Source organism: Dunckerocampus dactyliophorus, chromosome 4 (genome assembly GCF_027744805.1).
Source record: "Dunckerocampus dactyliophorus isolate RoL2022-P2 chromosome 4, RoL_Ddac_1.1, whole genome shotgun sequence".
Classification (NCBI taxonomy): Eukaryota; Metazoa; Chordata; class Actinopteri; order Syngnathiformes; family Syngnathidae; genus Dunckerocampus; species Dunckerocampus dactyliophorus.
In genome coordinates this window covers 8,848,098-8,862,385 of record NC_072822.1, presented here as the reverse complement: position 1 = coordinate 8,862,385, position 14,288 = coordinate 8,848,098, and the positions used below count along the sequence as shown (strand labels likewise).

Below are 14,288 nucleotides of genomic sequence, written 5' to 3'. Positions count from 1 at the left end.
CCTCCCACATTCCAAAAACATGCATGTTAGGTTAATTGGAGACTCTAAATTGTCCATAGGTATGAATGTGAGTGTGAATGGTTGTTTGTCTATATGTGCCCTATGATTGGCTGGCGACCAGTCCAGGGTGTACCCCGCCTGTCGCCCAAAGCCAGCTGGGATAGGCTCCAGCATACCCCCCGTGACCCTAGTGAGGAGAAGCCGCATAGAAAATGGATGGATGGATATTATTAGAGGGCTCTAATAATGTTAGAAAAAAGGTCATAAACAGGCTTTCTATGCGCTAACTACGAAAAATATTTTCATATAATTTATAAATAAGGAATACTACTTTGCTGAAATTCACTTGTCTCGGTACAGTTAACCGCGATAAATGAGGGATTACTGTACAAGGGTTATGGCAAGCTTTACAATACACAAACAATATGTCCTGAATGAACAGATCACGTGCTCAAGCACATGTCTTCACCTGGGACATTCACATGTGCGTCTTCCACAGCGTGTCCAGTGACCGAACTCAGGCTCCGATATCACCTCTTGTCTCTAAATGTAAATAAACATGCATGTGCGCATCAATAATTTCAGATACAGAAACTGTGCCTTGTTGATGATTAATAAAATAGCTTTCAACATTTTACTCCGACCCTATAAAAAAACGACCAGTGACATATTTTGGGTCGAACCCTACTGTAGTGTATTTCCTTTGACGTTGAACTGGAATTTCTTGGGCTATCTTTTAATACTAAATGACTATAATTGATCCACAAGATCTTGTAAACATTTCAAAAAGCTCCAAGACACCAAAAGACATGTAGGAACAAATGCATGTTACTGCAATGCGTACATGTGGTGGAGCCTGAACACACAGAGGCTGTGTTGACTATGCTGAGGAGAAGAAAGCAGAGCTTAACAAAGGAAGATGAAGGAAGAATGTAGTGGTGATTTTCAACAGCCATTTAATCCCATGGGTGCAGGGCAACGCAAATGTCTTCGCATGGGTGAGAGAGAAAATAGAAAGCGTGCAAGAGGGAAAAAAAAGTGATATGAAGGCTACAAGGTCTGCTGGCGTTCCTGGAAGAACTAAAGTCAATTAGCATAATGAATCCAGGCCTTATCCGAGAAGAAGCGCAGAGGGCGACTGGAGGACAGGGAGCTGGAGATGAAGATAAGGAAGCACTTTGTTACACAATAAAAAAAAAACATTGATAACATTCAGTGTGTTCGTCTCACTGAAATCGCAGCAAATCAGGTGTCTTACTAATTGAGTTAACACAAGAGGGTAATGTGCTTCCAAGCTGTCTTTTTAAACATAAATACACATAAGTTACATGTGCAATGTGTATTTCAGAGCACATTATTCAGGAACTGAGGAATAAAGTCAAATTATTGCACAAAATTAGACATTTCACTTAATGCATGAGACAAGCTCCATTGGTCCTGAGGGCCTTGACTTAACGTCTTAACATGACTTATCATATTGACCCGAGGATATTTTTTCCCAAGAAACAGTCTGAAAAAGACAGGTCATCTTATATTCAGAGTCAAGAGATCTACACATGCAAACCAACAGGTGGCAGAAAGTGAGCCAGAGCTTTTCATCCTGTCACTCCCACACACCAGTGACCTTGAGAGATACGGCCGAGACACAGAAACGTGTGAAAACGTTGGCCTATCCTTCAAGACCCGTGTACAAAAAAAAAAAAAAAATCTGTACATTGTGGTTCAAACATTGGTCCCTCACTCTTATCGCGGTTTTTCAAAAATGAATAAACAAATGATTGCTGTTTTGTGGATGACTGTGGCCTATTATTAGTCCAAAAATATCAAAAGACAAGTCATATGTAGTATTCTGGTCACTCGGCATCTATAATGTTCCATTGATGAGAAATTACCTTAGCTTACATCACCATAACACTACATGGGGTCAGCCATCGAATGTCTGACATTATAGATTAAAAAAAAGTTCTCCTCCTATGCTGTGTGGAAGTGGTATGTTTTTGGCTTCTTACTTTGTCCTTCTTCCCCATACTAATGAAACACTTTAAGTTTAGAAAAAATAAATTGGAGGATAGCTAGTTAGCTCGGTAGCTTGCTATATGCTATGAGTGTCTTATGTCCCTGCATTGATTCCATCGCCTGCGCAGTGTTGCGCAATGTGGCGTAAACAAAGAATAACAGTAGTGTGACTATAGGGGTGTTATTTCATGTCTACAGTGCTCTAATAATGTTAAAAACCGTAAGTCATAAACATTTTTTTTAGCAGTGACATAACTGGTAGAGTACAATAAAAAATGGATATCCATAAATATACCCGACAGTTGTTGCCTGAGACAAGCCCACTCTGCAAGACCCATTTTTGGACAAAAAAAAATCACAGGCAAGTTTTCAAAAAATGTAATATTGCAATTTTTAAAAAATCATATTTTTTTTACCTGCCCCACAGTTGTTTGATGACTCTGATTACCGTTATCTTAAAACTAGCATTTTTCCTCCTCCTCCTTGTTTGCTAAAGTGCTAATAACCTTTGTGTGTGTGTGTGTGCGTGTGTGTGTGTGTGTGTGTGTGTGTGTGTGTGGGAATGAGTGACAGGAAGAAAAGCTGGGTTTGGGTTTGCCTGCACCTGTTGATTTGTGTGTATGAATCTGTAGACCCCTGATATAAAACAGACTTTTAATCCCATAATACCGTTAAATTGGGGTCAAAACGGTAATTATGTGTGTGCTTTCCCATCAGTCTACTACACCTAAAACATCAATGCACACAGTGCACAAATGACATACCAATAAAACAGAAATGACCTTCAAAAAAGAGGAATTAAGATGGAAAACGGTTTGATTCATGCATTCATTCCCACATCAAGACTGGTCCAGCACAGAGTAGCAACATAGGGACAAAAAAGCAACACAAGTCCAGCTGTGCAACGTCTTTTGAGAGCGATATTCTCCAAAGGAACAGAGGAGGATTGGAGGCTAACAGATGCAGCTCGACATTGTTTGTAACATTGGAAAATTAGTCACACGCCACTGAACACGCAGACGTACAGTACTTTGTACAGCGATAACACACACTCACTGAGGACATTATGCATTTGCATTACTGCTTAGCTGAACCCAAACAAAAATCTAATCATATGTCTGAACCATTAAAACGTCCCCGCTGAATTAAATGGAATGTTTTAAAACGTGATGCCCACAGGGAGATGTTTAAAAGAGTACACACACACACACACACACACAGTTACAACTTGTTCCCCCTTGACGCTTCAGCTAGCTTTGTGCTAGGGCAGCACTTCTCTGTGTGATGTCTGCACAACACACGCACTATCTCTATATGGTAGAACATACAGTATACGCATCATGCTCACAGCAAACAGAGCAGCAAAAAAAGGCGCACATCAGTGTGTGTGCTCTGCTATAAATGATTAAATATCAGCGGCTGTGTTGTTGCTTCAGTGCGTGTTGGTTTATATGAAGCGTGAACTCTGACCTCATTACTTACCACTGTTAGTGCTTCAGCTACAACAACTAGGATTACTGCACATTATTTGGCCGTGGATGTTCTGATGCTCTGAAGCCCCTACAAGCAAATCAGCAGCTGCTCCTCCTATTTCATTCAATTTCTTATTTTACCACGTAAAAAACCCATTGAGATCAACATGTAATTTTCAAGGGTGACCTGTCAGAGAGAGCAGCAGCAAATAAACAATAACAATAAATAAGAAGGTTTGTATAATATACTGTGTATAACGTAGAGCAGGGGTTCTCAAATGGTCTCAACCAGGGACCCACATTTTACTGTGGTCATTAAGCCGCAGACCACTTTAATTGAAGTCATTTTTAATCTTTATTATGGGCCTGCAAGCAAAGCTTAGCAACCCATTTTACTATTCCTAATTTATTCTTTGTTTATTATTTTTATACCTTATTCTGCCGCGTCTAATAGCGGATGAGCCCCAGCATATGTTACATCATTGGAGAGGTCTTGAAATGGAATGAAACAGAATGTAGTACGCCATGGAGCAGAAAGTCCGCCATTATGGTGAGCAAGAGAGGTGGGCGAGGCTAGGCGGACAGTAGCGTACAATGTAATGTACAGCATACTGTATGTACTAGCTCTGAGCTGAGTATAAAATAAAGTTATACGCGGTGCACACACTTTGATATAAAGGATGAATGTTATTTACTGAACACAATGAACTTATATTCTAAAGATATTGACAAAAAATGGAGGGATCGCTCTCTGTTAAATAGCAACTCTTGTTTTTCCACACCATTACACCAACATACTAATACAGTGTTCCCTCGTTTACTGCGGGGGATAGGTTCCTGTCTTTACCTAGTGTGTTTTGTCACCGAGCCTTTTCCTCTGTCGCCTTCTGTTTTCATTCCTGTTCCATTGCGAGTACCTGCACCTGTTCGTGCTCCATTAAAGATTTTTGTTTTTCGCAAGCCGCCGCCTCGTCCCTGCATACTGGGGGTCAAGCACTCGACAGCCTCAACCCGTTCTTGACAGACCGTGACAGGAATACAGGAATACGTGTAATACACTAATAACACACTTGACAAATCTTGATACGTCTTTCGTCCTGCAGACTAATTTCAAAGCATAGAAAAAGGTGGGTGGAGCGATCGCAATGTCGACATTACCGATACAGTGGGCAAATCGATGACCTGTAAGGATACAACTCCGTACCCGCAACTCCGTTGGGTGTTTTTGCAAACCTTTATTCAATGATGTTAGTCACAATTATATTTTGTGATATTATTACAAAATATTGTGATATTATTTGCTGTGAGTGATGGGCAGTTTACATTATCAATGTCCACTTGTTGCACATTGTTTGCTTTTTATACACTGAGGTCCATTTTGTGTTGAGCTGTTTAAAAAAAACGAAGAATGTTTAATAAACAAAAATGAGCATAAAGCAAACATGTTCATCCAGTCTCATGTTGATAAGTGTATTAAAATGATCTTTCAAAATGTACAATTATTACAGGTAAAAACCTATTTTGATTAATTACATGTGATTACATGTGATTAATTGCGATTAAATGAAATTAATGATATGATGAAATGAACATGAAATTTATATATTTTTTTATTTTTTGTGTACTATTTGCATAGTTGTTGTAATAACGACATACCATTCTTTGCCATTAAAATAAGACTTTATTGTTTGCTGTTTTATTGTTTCTTACGTCTTAATATTAACAGTGGTTAACTTATTTTTACACTTCCATGACCAAAAGAGGGTAAATATGTGACTTGCATGGACATTTGGCTAAATTGTCCGGATCGACTATGAGGAATTGTAAATTGTTTCACTCTGTCGTTCTTGTTTCGATAGCAAACTAGCGCGGACTGAATCAACAGCGCCTCTGCTGGTTGCAGCTAAACAGTTCATCTATTTTCCCTACAAAGTGTCACCAGTGAATCTCTTCATGGTAATCCAGTCATCGTACTTGAATTGTCACGATGCTTACACGGTGGAGGCAGGTTTGTACATTTTGTATTCAGATGTTAGGGAAGTCAACCAAAAGTCACAATCCAATTTGTTTTGCGTTTCAGTGCCACTGAAGCGAAGTTGGCCGAGTACATTAGTGGAGCACCAGAGATGTTGTAGATGTTCTGCTGTGGCCTGGTAGAATGTTAATAACACATCTTTTATTAATGGAACCTCTCATGCACTAATGTGACATTACAAGAGCACGGCTCTGTCCTTCAGTCTGTCTCTGCTTTACATCACTTCCCTCTTCATTAACGCTCTTTTCCACTGCACCCTGTCACTACCACTACATTCAAGTTGCCTCGACAACCCCCTTGCTTACTCTCCTCTGGTATTTTCATTTTGAACAGAGTCGAGTCTGTCACCGTTCACTTACAAATCTTTGGCTCGTCAGGGGCAGTTTCTGAGGCCTCCTAAATGCCTTTACACTTGAAAGGAATATGGAAACTGCTTGCTGCTACGTATGTAAATTAGTGTCGAATTGAATTTATTTAAATTAATTTAATTTAATGAAGAATATTAAAGGCTTCTTTGTGCAATATGCAAATTAGCATGAATACTAATCAGTGTAATTAGGATTTCCATATGCGCCAACACGAGCTTTAAACAATTAGACCAGAAATAAATATAATTAAAATGTATCACCTAAATATATGTGATTACTCCAAATGCTCCAATTAACACCTATGTTCAATGTGCCTCGGATCGAACAACAACAACCTCCTGACGTAGTCTTTATTAACTGCGGTGGCTGCATTTGAATTATGATGAGCGGTATCTACGTGACTCGGCTTTTGGCGGGAAACCGACACGTGTTACACTTGCCCTACTGTTTCTGTTCCATTTTCTCATGCGCCCCAAATCATTATTAAGGTTAAAAATATATGAGTTTTCAATTTTTTGCAATAACACCCTCTCTCCAACAAGGGCCACATCCTCTTTGCAGTTAAGGTAAATATTTTCTCCGGCTTTAATAAGAGCCTTTACTGTCAAAAAAAAAAAAATACTGTATTTGAATACAGCTCCTGTATTGGATGTCATTCGATAGTGCAGGTGTACCTAATGTAGTGTCCAGTATATGGTGGTACCGTATTGACGTAGTACAGATGTCTCAGTGGGAGCAGCTGCATGGAGGAGAGCAAAGAGGCACGGAGGCTGATGGTCGAGAGCTGATACTATTTGTGTTGGACAGCTTGAGCTCTCAGTGTAGTGTGGCTGTCAGTGTGAATCAGTGCAGGGAGAAAGGCTCCGTCCATATGGAAGACAAGCTGTGTGTGTGTGTGTGTGTGTGTGTGTGTGTGTGTGTGTGCGCGCGCGTGTGTGTGTGTGTGAGCAAAAGAAAACTATATGTATGTGAGTCCTCACGTGGAGACAGACTGAATCCTCTAGGAGGCCATGTTCCAATTATCAGCCGTGTGCACAGAAGGACATGTGACGTGCACGGGGTGTCCTGTCACTGGTCTTGCAGGGCCACGTATGAACATTCATTGATTAGGCATTGATATTTTATGGCGGGTGTTTTTCCACCTCGCTGGGCTTTCTTTCCTCGTGGGTCGATAACACCCCTCACTGCTTTCTGTGCTTCTCCATGTGCATGTAAAAACCATCAATTTAACACGCAACTGCTGTTTGCTGTCATGTTAAGTGTGTGTGGTTTAGGGGGGAAAGAGGAGTGTGACAGCCAATGGTAGATACAGTTACCAGGTCTGTTTAAATATTCAATGCGTCTAAACTTACAAATCACGCCTCCTATCGAACAGGTGGCGCCATCAGACACCGTGGAAGGTGCAACATGACCGCCCTGCCCTCATGTTGTATGCTATACATTATGATGCCTGCCCCGTTTTGGAGGGAAAGCGTTTCAATTTCAAGTAAAATTCAGTGTGTGTGGTGCATTGGATTATGCGGGACATACAACTTCTGTTGTAAACTACACTCCCTTCAAGAAAAAGAACCAACGAGTCCAAAGACAGCACTCAGGAGAATGCTAAGCACTGCCAAATGCCACACACCTGTATTCGGTCTCCTTTGGGGGCGCTAATGTCTGCCCCTTCCCTTCACAATGATACATACCAAATATAAGACGTGTTCAACAGACCCCTGCTTTTCGTGGGGGACCACTAGCGGATGGCATAAAACCGCAAGTAATTGTGACTATTTTTGGCCCTCTGCCCCGCTAGGTTGACACTGACGTTCTCCTAACATTTAACATTTAAGCCAAATATGAGACTGTATTATTTTGCTAGGAAAAAAGTCTGAAAGAGACAGGTTGTCTTACATTCTATTTCTAGAGATTTACACATGCAAACCAACAGGTAGCGCCAAGCAACCTCTCCCCAACCAAGTCAGCGCTTGTCTTCCTGTCACTCGTGCACAACAATGACCTGGAGAGATACAGCCGTGACGCAGGGACCCGCTGGAGAAAACAAAGCGTCTAAAAGGTTGTTAGCAAGTTAGCAAAGAACAGAAGAGGAGCTATGATGCTAATTTTAAGATAATGGTGAGCAATGAAGCAGAGTCACTAAACAACAGTCCAGCAGCTAAGAAATAAAAATGATATCCTTTCTTTATTGTAATCAACCAGTGGTTATTTTACCAACATTAAAAACATGGCTTTATATTTTCTTTTTTTCATTTTTTGGCTTAATTTGTCTTAAAGGGCCGCACGGTGGTCTAGTGGTTAGCATGTTGGCCAATACAGGAACAGCCGGAGATCGGGAAGACCTGGGTTTGATTCTCCCCTGGGCATTTCTGTGTGGAGTTTGCATGTTCTCCCCGTGTGTGTGTGGGTTTTCTCCGGGTACTCCGGCTTCTTCCCACATTCCCAAAAACATGCAGGTGAGGTTAATTGGAGACTCTAAATTGCCCATAGGTATGACTGTGAGTGTGAATGGTTGTTTGTCTATATGTGCCCTGCCATTGGCTGGCCACTAGTCCAGGGTGTACCCCGCCTGTCGCCTGAAGTCTGCTGGGATAGGCTCCAGCATGCCCCTGCGACCCTAATGAGGATGAAGCGGTATAGAAAATGGATGGATGGAATTTGTCTTAAAGGAAAATTCATATTTTTGGGGGAATTTTGCCCGTCATTCACAACCCTGTCAAGTCACAGTCCAGGATGTACCCCGAAGTCAGCTGGGATAGGCTCCAGCATAGCCCCCCTAATTAGGATAAGCGGCATAGAAAATGAAAGGATGGATGGATTCACAACCCTTATGTGAAACATAAGCACATTTTGTGCGTTCTAACGAGAGAAAACGAGTTAGTATGAGCCAGCTAACAATGCACGTCATGGGAGGTACCTATTTTGACGCTAAAGCCCTAACAAAAAAAAAACAAAACCCCACCAACAGAGTTCCTTTTACATAACTGACCTCTATATTAACCAAGATACAGCCATATTCTTATCGTAGCCGCTAACCCAAAAAACTATATTTATCTGGCGGTGGAACACGACGCCTCGCTCGTCTGAGTGTCACTCACAACGCCTCAAGCCACTGCAACGGGACAGACGAAAGAATGCATACTACTTGCTCTCAATTTCGCAACGAAGACTTAACAAGATGCTCGTTTGCTGTCAGCATTTTTTACCTGAGAACTGGAGCGCAAGTCTTGTGCTAGAAGACACGGCCATCCCAATGAGAGCCGGCATTGTAAGCGTCGTCGCTGTTTCTTTTTGACGGAAGTAGCGTTCGCTCGATGGGCTATGTCTAATCAATGCGTGTAGAAAAGAAGTTTTGTTTGGCTAGATGCTGTAAGTATGACATGTTACCATCAATGTACCTGTTAATGCATGATCACAGCATGTATATAAAACAATAAAACATTATTAGAGGCTTTTTTAGGGCTTCACAGTTGAAACAGGTACCTCCCATGACTGCAGTAAAAGTCATATCTTCTAAATCACAACACAAATTGATCTATAACCCTGTCAAATGATTAGTCCTACCCTAAAAGTATTTTGCACGCCCATTTTTTCCATTTTTATTTTTATTGGATGGACTTTTATTGGATCTTTTATTGGATTAAGGACTGACTCACAGAAGTTTGTTCCAAAAACCAAACAATATTGTTGGTCATGCCGTGTAATAGAAAAGTTGCATTATTTTTAATGCTTTGAAGAGCTATTTTCATAACCATATCCACTTCCACAAATGCATGTTTGAAACAAAAGCTTATTATTGGGGCGGGGGGGAAGGATCGGTACCGGATCGGATCAGATCGGCAAGACTATAATCAGATCAGAAGCCAAAAAATGTAGATCGGGACATCCCTATTTGTCACGGTTTTCCAGACCGCTGGTGTGTGTGAGTGACAGGAAGAAAAGCTATGACTTAAATGCTATTTTTTTAAAAATGGGTCTTGAAAAAGAAGTTTTGTCTTACATTCAGAGTCATCTTATATTTGGGTCAATACGGTAACAAGATTTACAGAGGAGTAGTAGTATCATACCGTATATGACTGCTGTACATCTCAGTATATACTATCTAAGTAATAACATCAAAATATGCACATGTTCTGCTTGCCTTTGCCGACACGTAGACCAGCAGGCTGCCAAAGGGGTAGTGAGCTAGTGGCAGGGTAATGTTTGCGGTGGGTGATGATAGTGATAGTCCCCTTTGTGGTTCCTCTCATGCAAAGAGCCACAAACCAACACGAAACGAAAACAACAATCATGACTTTCCATTGTGAGCGTCCTGTGCCAGCCCCGCCGAAGAGCTTCCATTGGTTTGGTATACAGTCTAACCTTGGTTAGCGTCATTAATTCGTTCCACGAGGTCCGACACCAACTGAAACGGACGTTACCCAAATGGATTTTTCCGATAACAAATAATGTTAATCCAATGAATCCGTTCCAGAAAGCCAAGAATGTTAAGACAAAAAACATTTTTATTATAGTTTTACATGTAGAGAGCAATTTGAAATACATAAATGATGAAGGTTACTTTTACCTTCATTCAAGACGCGACTCTTGACGACTGTTCCCAAACGAGATCAACCACCACCACCTTCCTGTTTTGCCATGAGTTTTGAATTCAATCGTGTTTCTCACCCCAATAACCCAAAATAGAGCCAACGACAGTTGTAAGTGCCAGCATTTTGACAAAAAAGGTGAGAAACACTATTGAATTCCAGAAAGAATTCATGGGGAAACAGAAAAGTGTTGGTGGGTAATCTCGCTGCCACATCGCATCTTTGGGAACAGTCACGCTCGAGAGTCAACCGCAAAACGACGTTCACCGCAAAACAAGCTAACCCAAATTTCACTGTATTTGGCAACTATTTGTGGACAGCAGTGGGCCTCCTCGGCTCTGAGGCTTTATCAGGCTCACACACCGTGGATGGAAGAGGATGAATTCTAGTCTCTTCGGGGACACGCTGTACATGAATCAAAGTAAGCGCTTTGTCATTATTGTATATTAAAAAAGCACTTCTCATCAAAGTAAATGTGTTTAACGTTCTTAAGTTGTACAGTTACAATGTTAGTTCAAACGAGTTGTCCGTTTAAACATTTCATGTTGTCTAATGCTTACTGATGGAACACATTTTCTATTTTCATTCTTTTTTGAGGGAAAATTCATTTTAAATGCCGTCAACAATGAATTGTACTCAAGTTTTGTCCTAAAGTGAAATCATCCTGAGGTCATAGAATTCGGAACCCAATCAAAAAGTAAAAAGAGATTAAAAGAGTGCAACTTTTTAACGGCGGTTAACTTCTTTTTACACTTGTGTAAATTTTAAGAACGTTAAAAAAAAAGACACAGCGGAAAGTAGCTCAATTATTGAGACCTTGCATCGGAACACTTACACTTTTCACATCATTCATTGACGTTAAGATCGGCCTTCTGCCGTACGCGTGTGTTTTATTGTAAAATGACGTGGCTGCACGTTTGACTATTAACGGTGGTTAACTTTGCTTTACACTTGTGTGGCTGTTAAGAATGTTAAAAAAAACAAACATGTATAAGAATAACAACGTTCCTCACCATTAAGATTAAGACTGAATGTTTTATTGGTTTTCCGTTTTAATATTAACAGCAGTTAACGTCTTTATACACGTGCATGACAGTTGGGAATGTTGGAATGCCATTTAAAAGCTGGACAGTTAATTAATAAAGGCTTTAGGCCTGTCCTGTTCTATTGTATATTCTTTAGAGCTGCTTTAAAACAATCATGCTATAGGGTGCACTAATGAAGCCTCTTAAGAGCCTTCCCAAGGTGTTAATCAGGTCAGGTCTTTTTGTTTGCAGATAGAATGACTTTATTGACAAAGGCATCAATTTAATTGATCATCGTTTGCAGCTTAATGGGGAATGTGCATCCATATCTCTGTTTAATGATGTGTTTGTGACTGAACGACATCCTCTACTACAGCGGTCGGGAACCTTTTTGGCCAAGAGCCATGAAAGCCACATGTTTTCAAATGTGTTTCCGTGAGAGACATATATTTTTTTAACACTGAACACAAGACCAAAAATACAATCGAGACCATTAAAGGAGGGAAGTTTACTCCTTGACCTCTCAATGACCCAGGTAGGCTTCCGCATTATCCAGTAATCATCACATTTTGGTGTCTGACCTGGAAAATATCGCAAGGACAGCTGGCATTGGCTCTGGCCACCCGCCTTGCGGTAGAAAATGGATGGATGGATTAAAATGCATGAGAAATGTTATTTCCAACACTGATTTCTCAAATGTTTACTTTAAAATGTCAGCAATAAATAAATAAATAGGTTAAGAAATGTCTGAGAGCGGCACAGAAAATGGACGGATGGATGGGAGTGTCTGAGAGCCAGATGCGGTCCTCAAAAGAGCCACGTCTGGCTCCCTAGGTTCCCTACCGCTGCTCCACCATCAGCATGCATTACAATGTTTAACATATGTAGCGTTTTCGTGTCTTATTGGTGGTGTGGCGCCATGTAAGCAGGAGCAGGTCACTGTGTGATGTCTTGGAGCACAAACACATCATTCCCTGAGAGTGTTTAATGAGCAATTCCCCTCACAAAGGTGCTGAAAGTCACTTTGAGGAGGCCGGGCTTTCACTTTGCTGTCTAATTACTACTTGATTTATGCTATGAGGCTGCATCACTTGCAGTCACTCAAGCCAACAGCAGAAAATGTGTTGGGATCTCAAAGCTGGACGGTTGGTAGATTTTAAAGTCAAGTCAGTGCATGGTAAGAGAGGAAAGTGAAAGAAGAAGAGGAAGATGCTAAGTGACACTTGCTGGTGAAGCGTCTGCGGGGATTTCTGTGCAGCAGCTGCAGCAGCAACAGCAGCGCTACAAGCCAAGCGTCTCATCAACCGGGGTGCAATTACATAACTTCACAGAGCCGCGAAATAAGTCGCGAATTTCTCATTTAAAACGTAGACCAAAAATGTGTATGGAGCGAAAGCGCACGCAACCCTTCTTTTAACCTGCACAACAATAAACCTTCACTTCCTGTGTCTATTAAAATGTTAATAAAAGACGTTTTTGTTCTTACCTGCATGATGAGACGTGCTTCTTCGTCGTGTGTGTCCTCTCTGCGCGCACCTCAACCTCCGACTGAAGCGCCAGTGGGTGCGAAGGAATGCACACTCTCACACACACACACACACGCGCGCGCGCGCACACCCTCTCTGTGCATGTGTGGAAACGAGTGGATTTTCATCAGTGGGAGTGTAGTGACGTGGGAACGCTTGGAGTCAACAGGCGGGCTGCGGTCGCAATGACTGAGCCTCCGACATCACCTGCAGAGGTTTGGAGCCACCATCAACCGGATTATAATGTGGACAGGTTAAGGAAACCTACCGTGGAAAGGCTGTGCTCAGTAGGACACGAAAAAGACCACAACATTAGGTACACCTGCACACATAAAAAACTAACTTTATACAGTAAAAATAATAATGCTCACTTTTGACGGGTATTTATAAAACGTGTTAATTATTGTGTTTGCTGGTGTCTCTTTCGTCCCAGACGTGTAGCTATGGTAACCAATGGTGGTGTGCTTATATGTGCCTTGATTTGACTGGGTCTTGCCCTGACCCTTGGGTTTCCTCCAATCAGCTCTCTCCTCCCTCCAGGTGTGTCAGTTCCTAGTTTTCTGTCTCGTCTTTCTTCCGGTCGTCATGTTGTGGTGAGTCTGTGTTGGTTTTGTAGCGCCTTGTATGTTTTTTTTGTGTTCTGGACTTCAAGCTTTAATTGTTGTATTTTGGATGCTGTGTTTCTGTACCTTGGAATTGAACCTTTTTGAGCAACATTCCACTCTTGCCTTCCTGCTTCCCTGCACGTGGGTCCACCACGCCTTGCCCACACATTCAGACAGTGATAGAACCATGTCATAACTGGAGTGACCTTATCGTCTGTCTCATCACTGAAGGGAATCGGATTCAGAAGCAGTACAAAAAGGTACAAAAATGCAGTCATTCCCACAACACACATAACTACTCTGCAGCCAGCTAGACATCTAGACCTGACGCATTTCATACCCGTCATTGACAAAACAGTTGATGCCCAACAGAGACTGTGTGGCCAACATGCTAACCGCTAGGCCACCATGCAACCCACCTTGATGAGTTACCAACCGGATAAAGTCTAAAGTCTGTGCTGAGCAGTTTGCTACCACAACTCACTCCTCTACTTAGCATCTCACTTCAGACTGGAACATTCCCAAAGGCCATAAAAACTGCTGTCTTCTGGAGAAGAGCACCTGAAGAAGAGCAGTCTTGACGGCACAGTACTGAACAACTATCGGCCCATATCGAACCTTCTTGGGAAAACTCTTAAAAAAGGTTGTACGCCAA

General features: G+C 41.5%; 1 protein-coding gene across 1 annotated transcript in view; it reads right to left on the bottom strand.

Annotated features, from left to right (window-relative positions):
- Nucleotides 1–13,148, bottom strand: part of kcnip3b (Kv channel interacting protein 3b, calsenilin) — a 38,000-nt gene extending 24,852 nt beyond the window's left edge. The window contains exon 1 of the mRNA XM_054773453.1: nt 12,989–13,148. Within this exon, the coding sequence (XP_054629428.1) occupies nt 12,989–12,994 (6 nt within the window). The 5' untranslated portion in view covers nt 12,995–13,148. The remainder of the gene's footprint in view (nt 1–12,988) is intronic.
- Between the last annotated feature and the right edge of the window lie 1,140 nt (nt 13,149–14,288).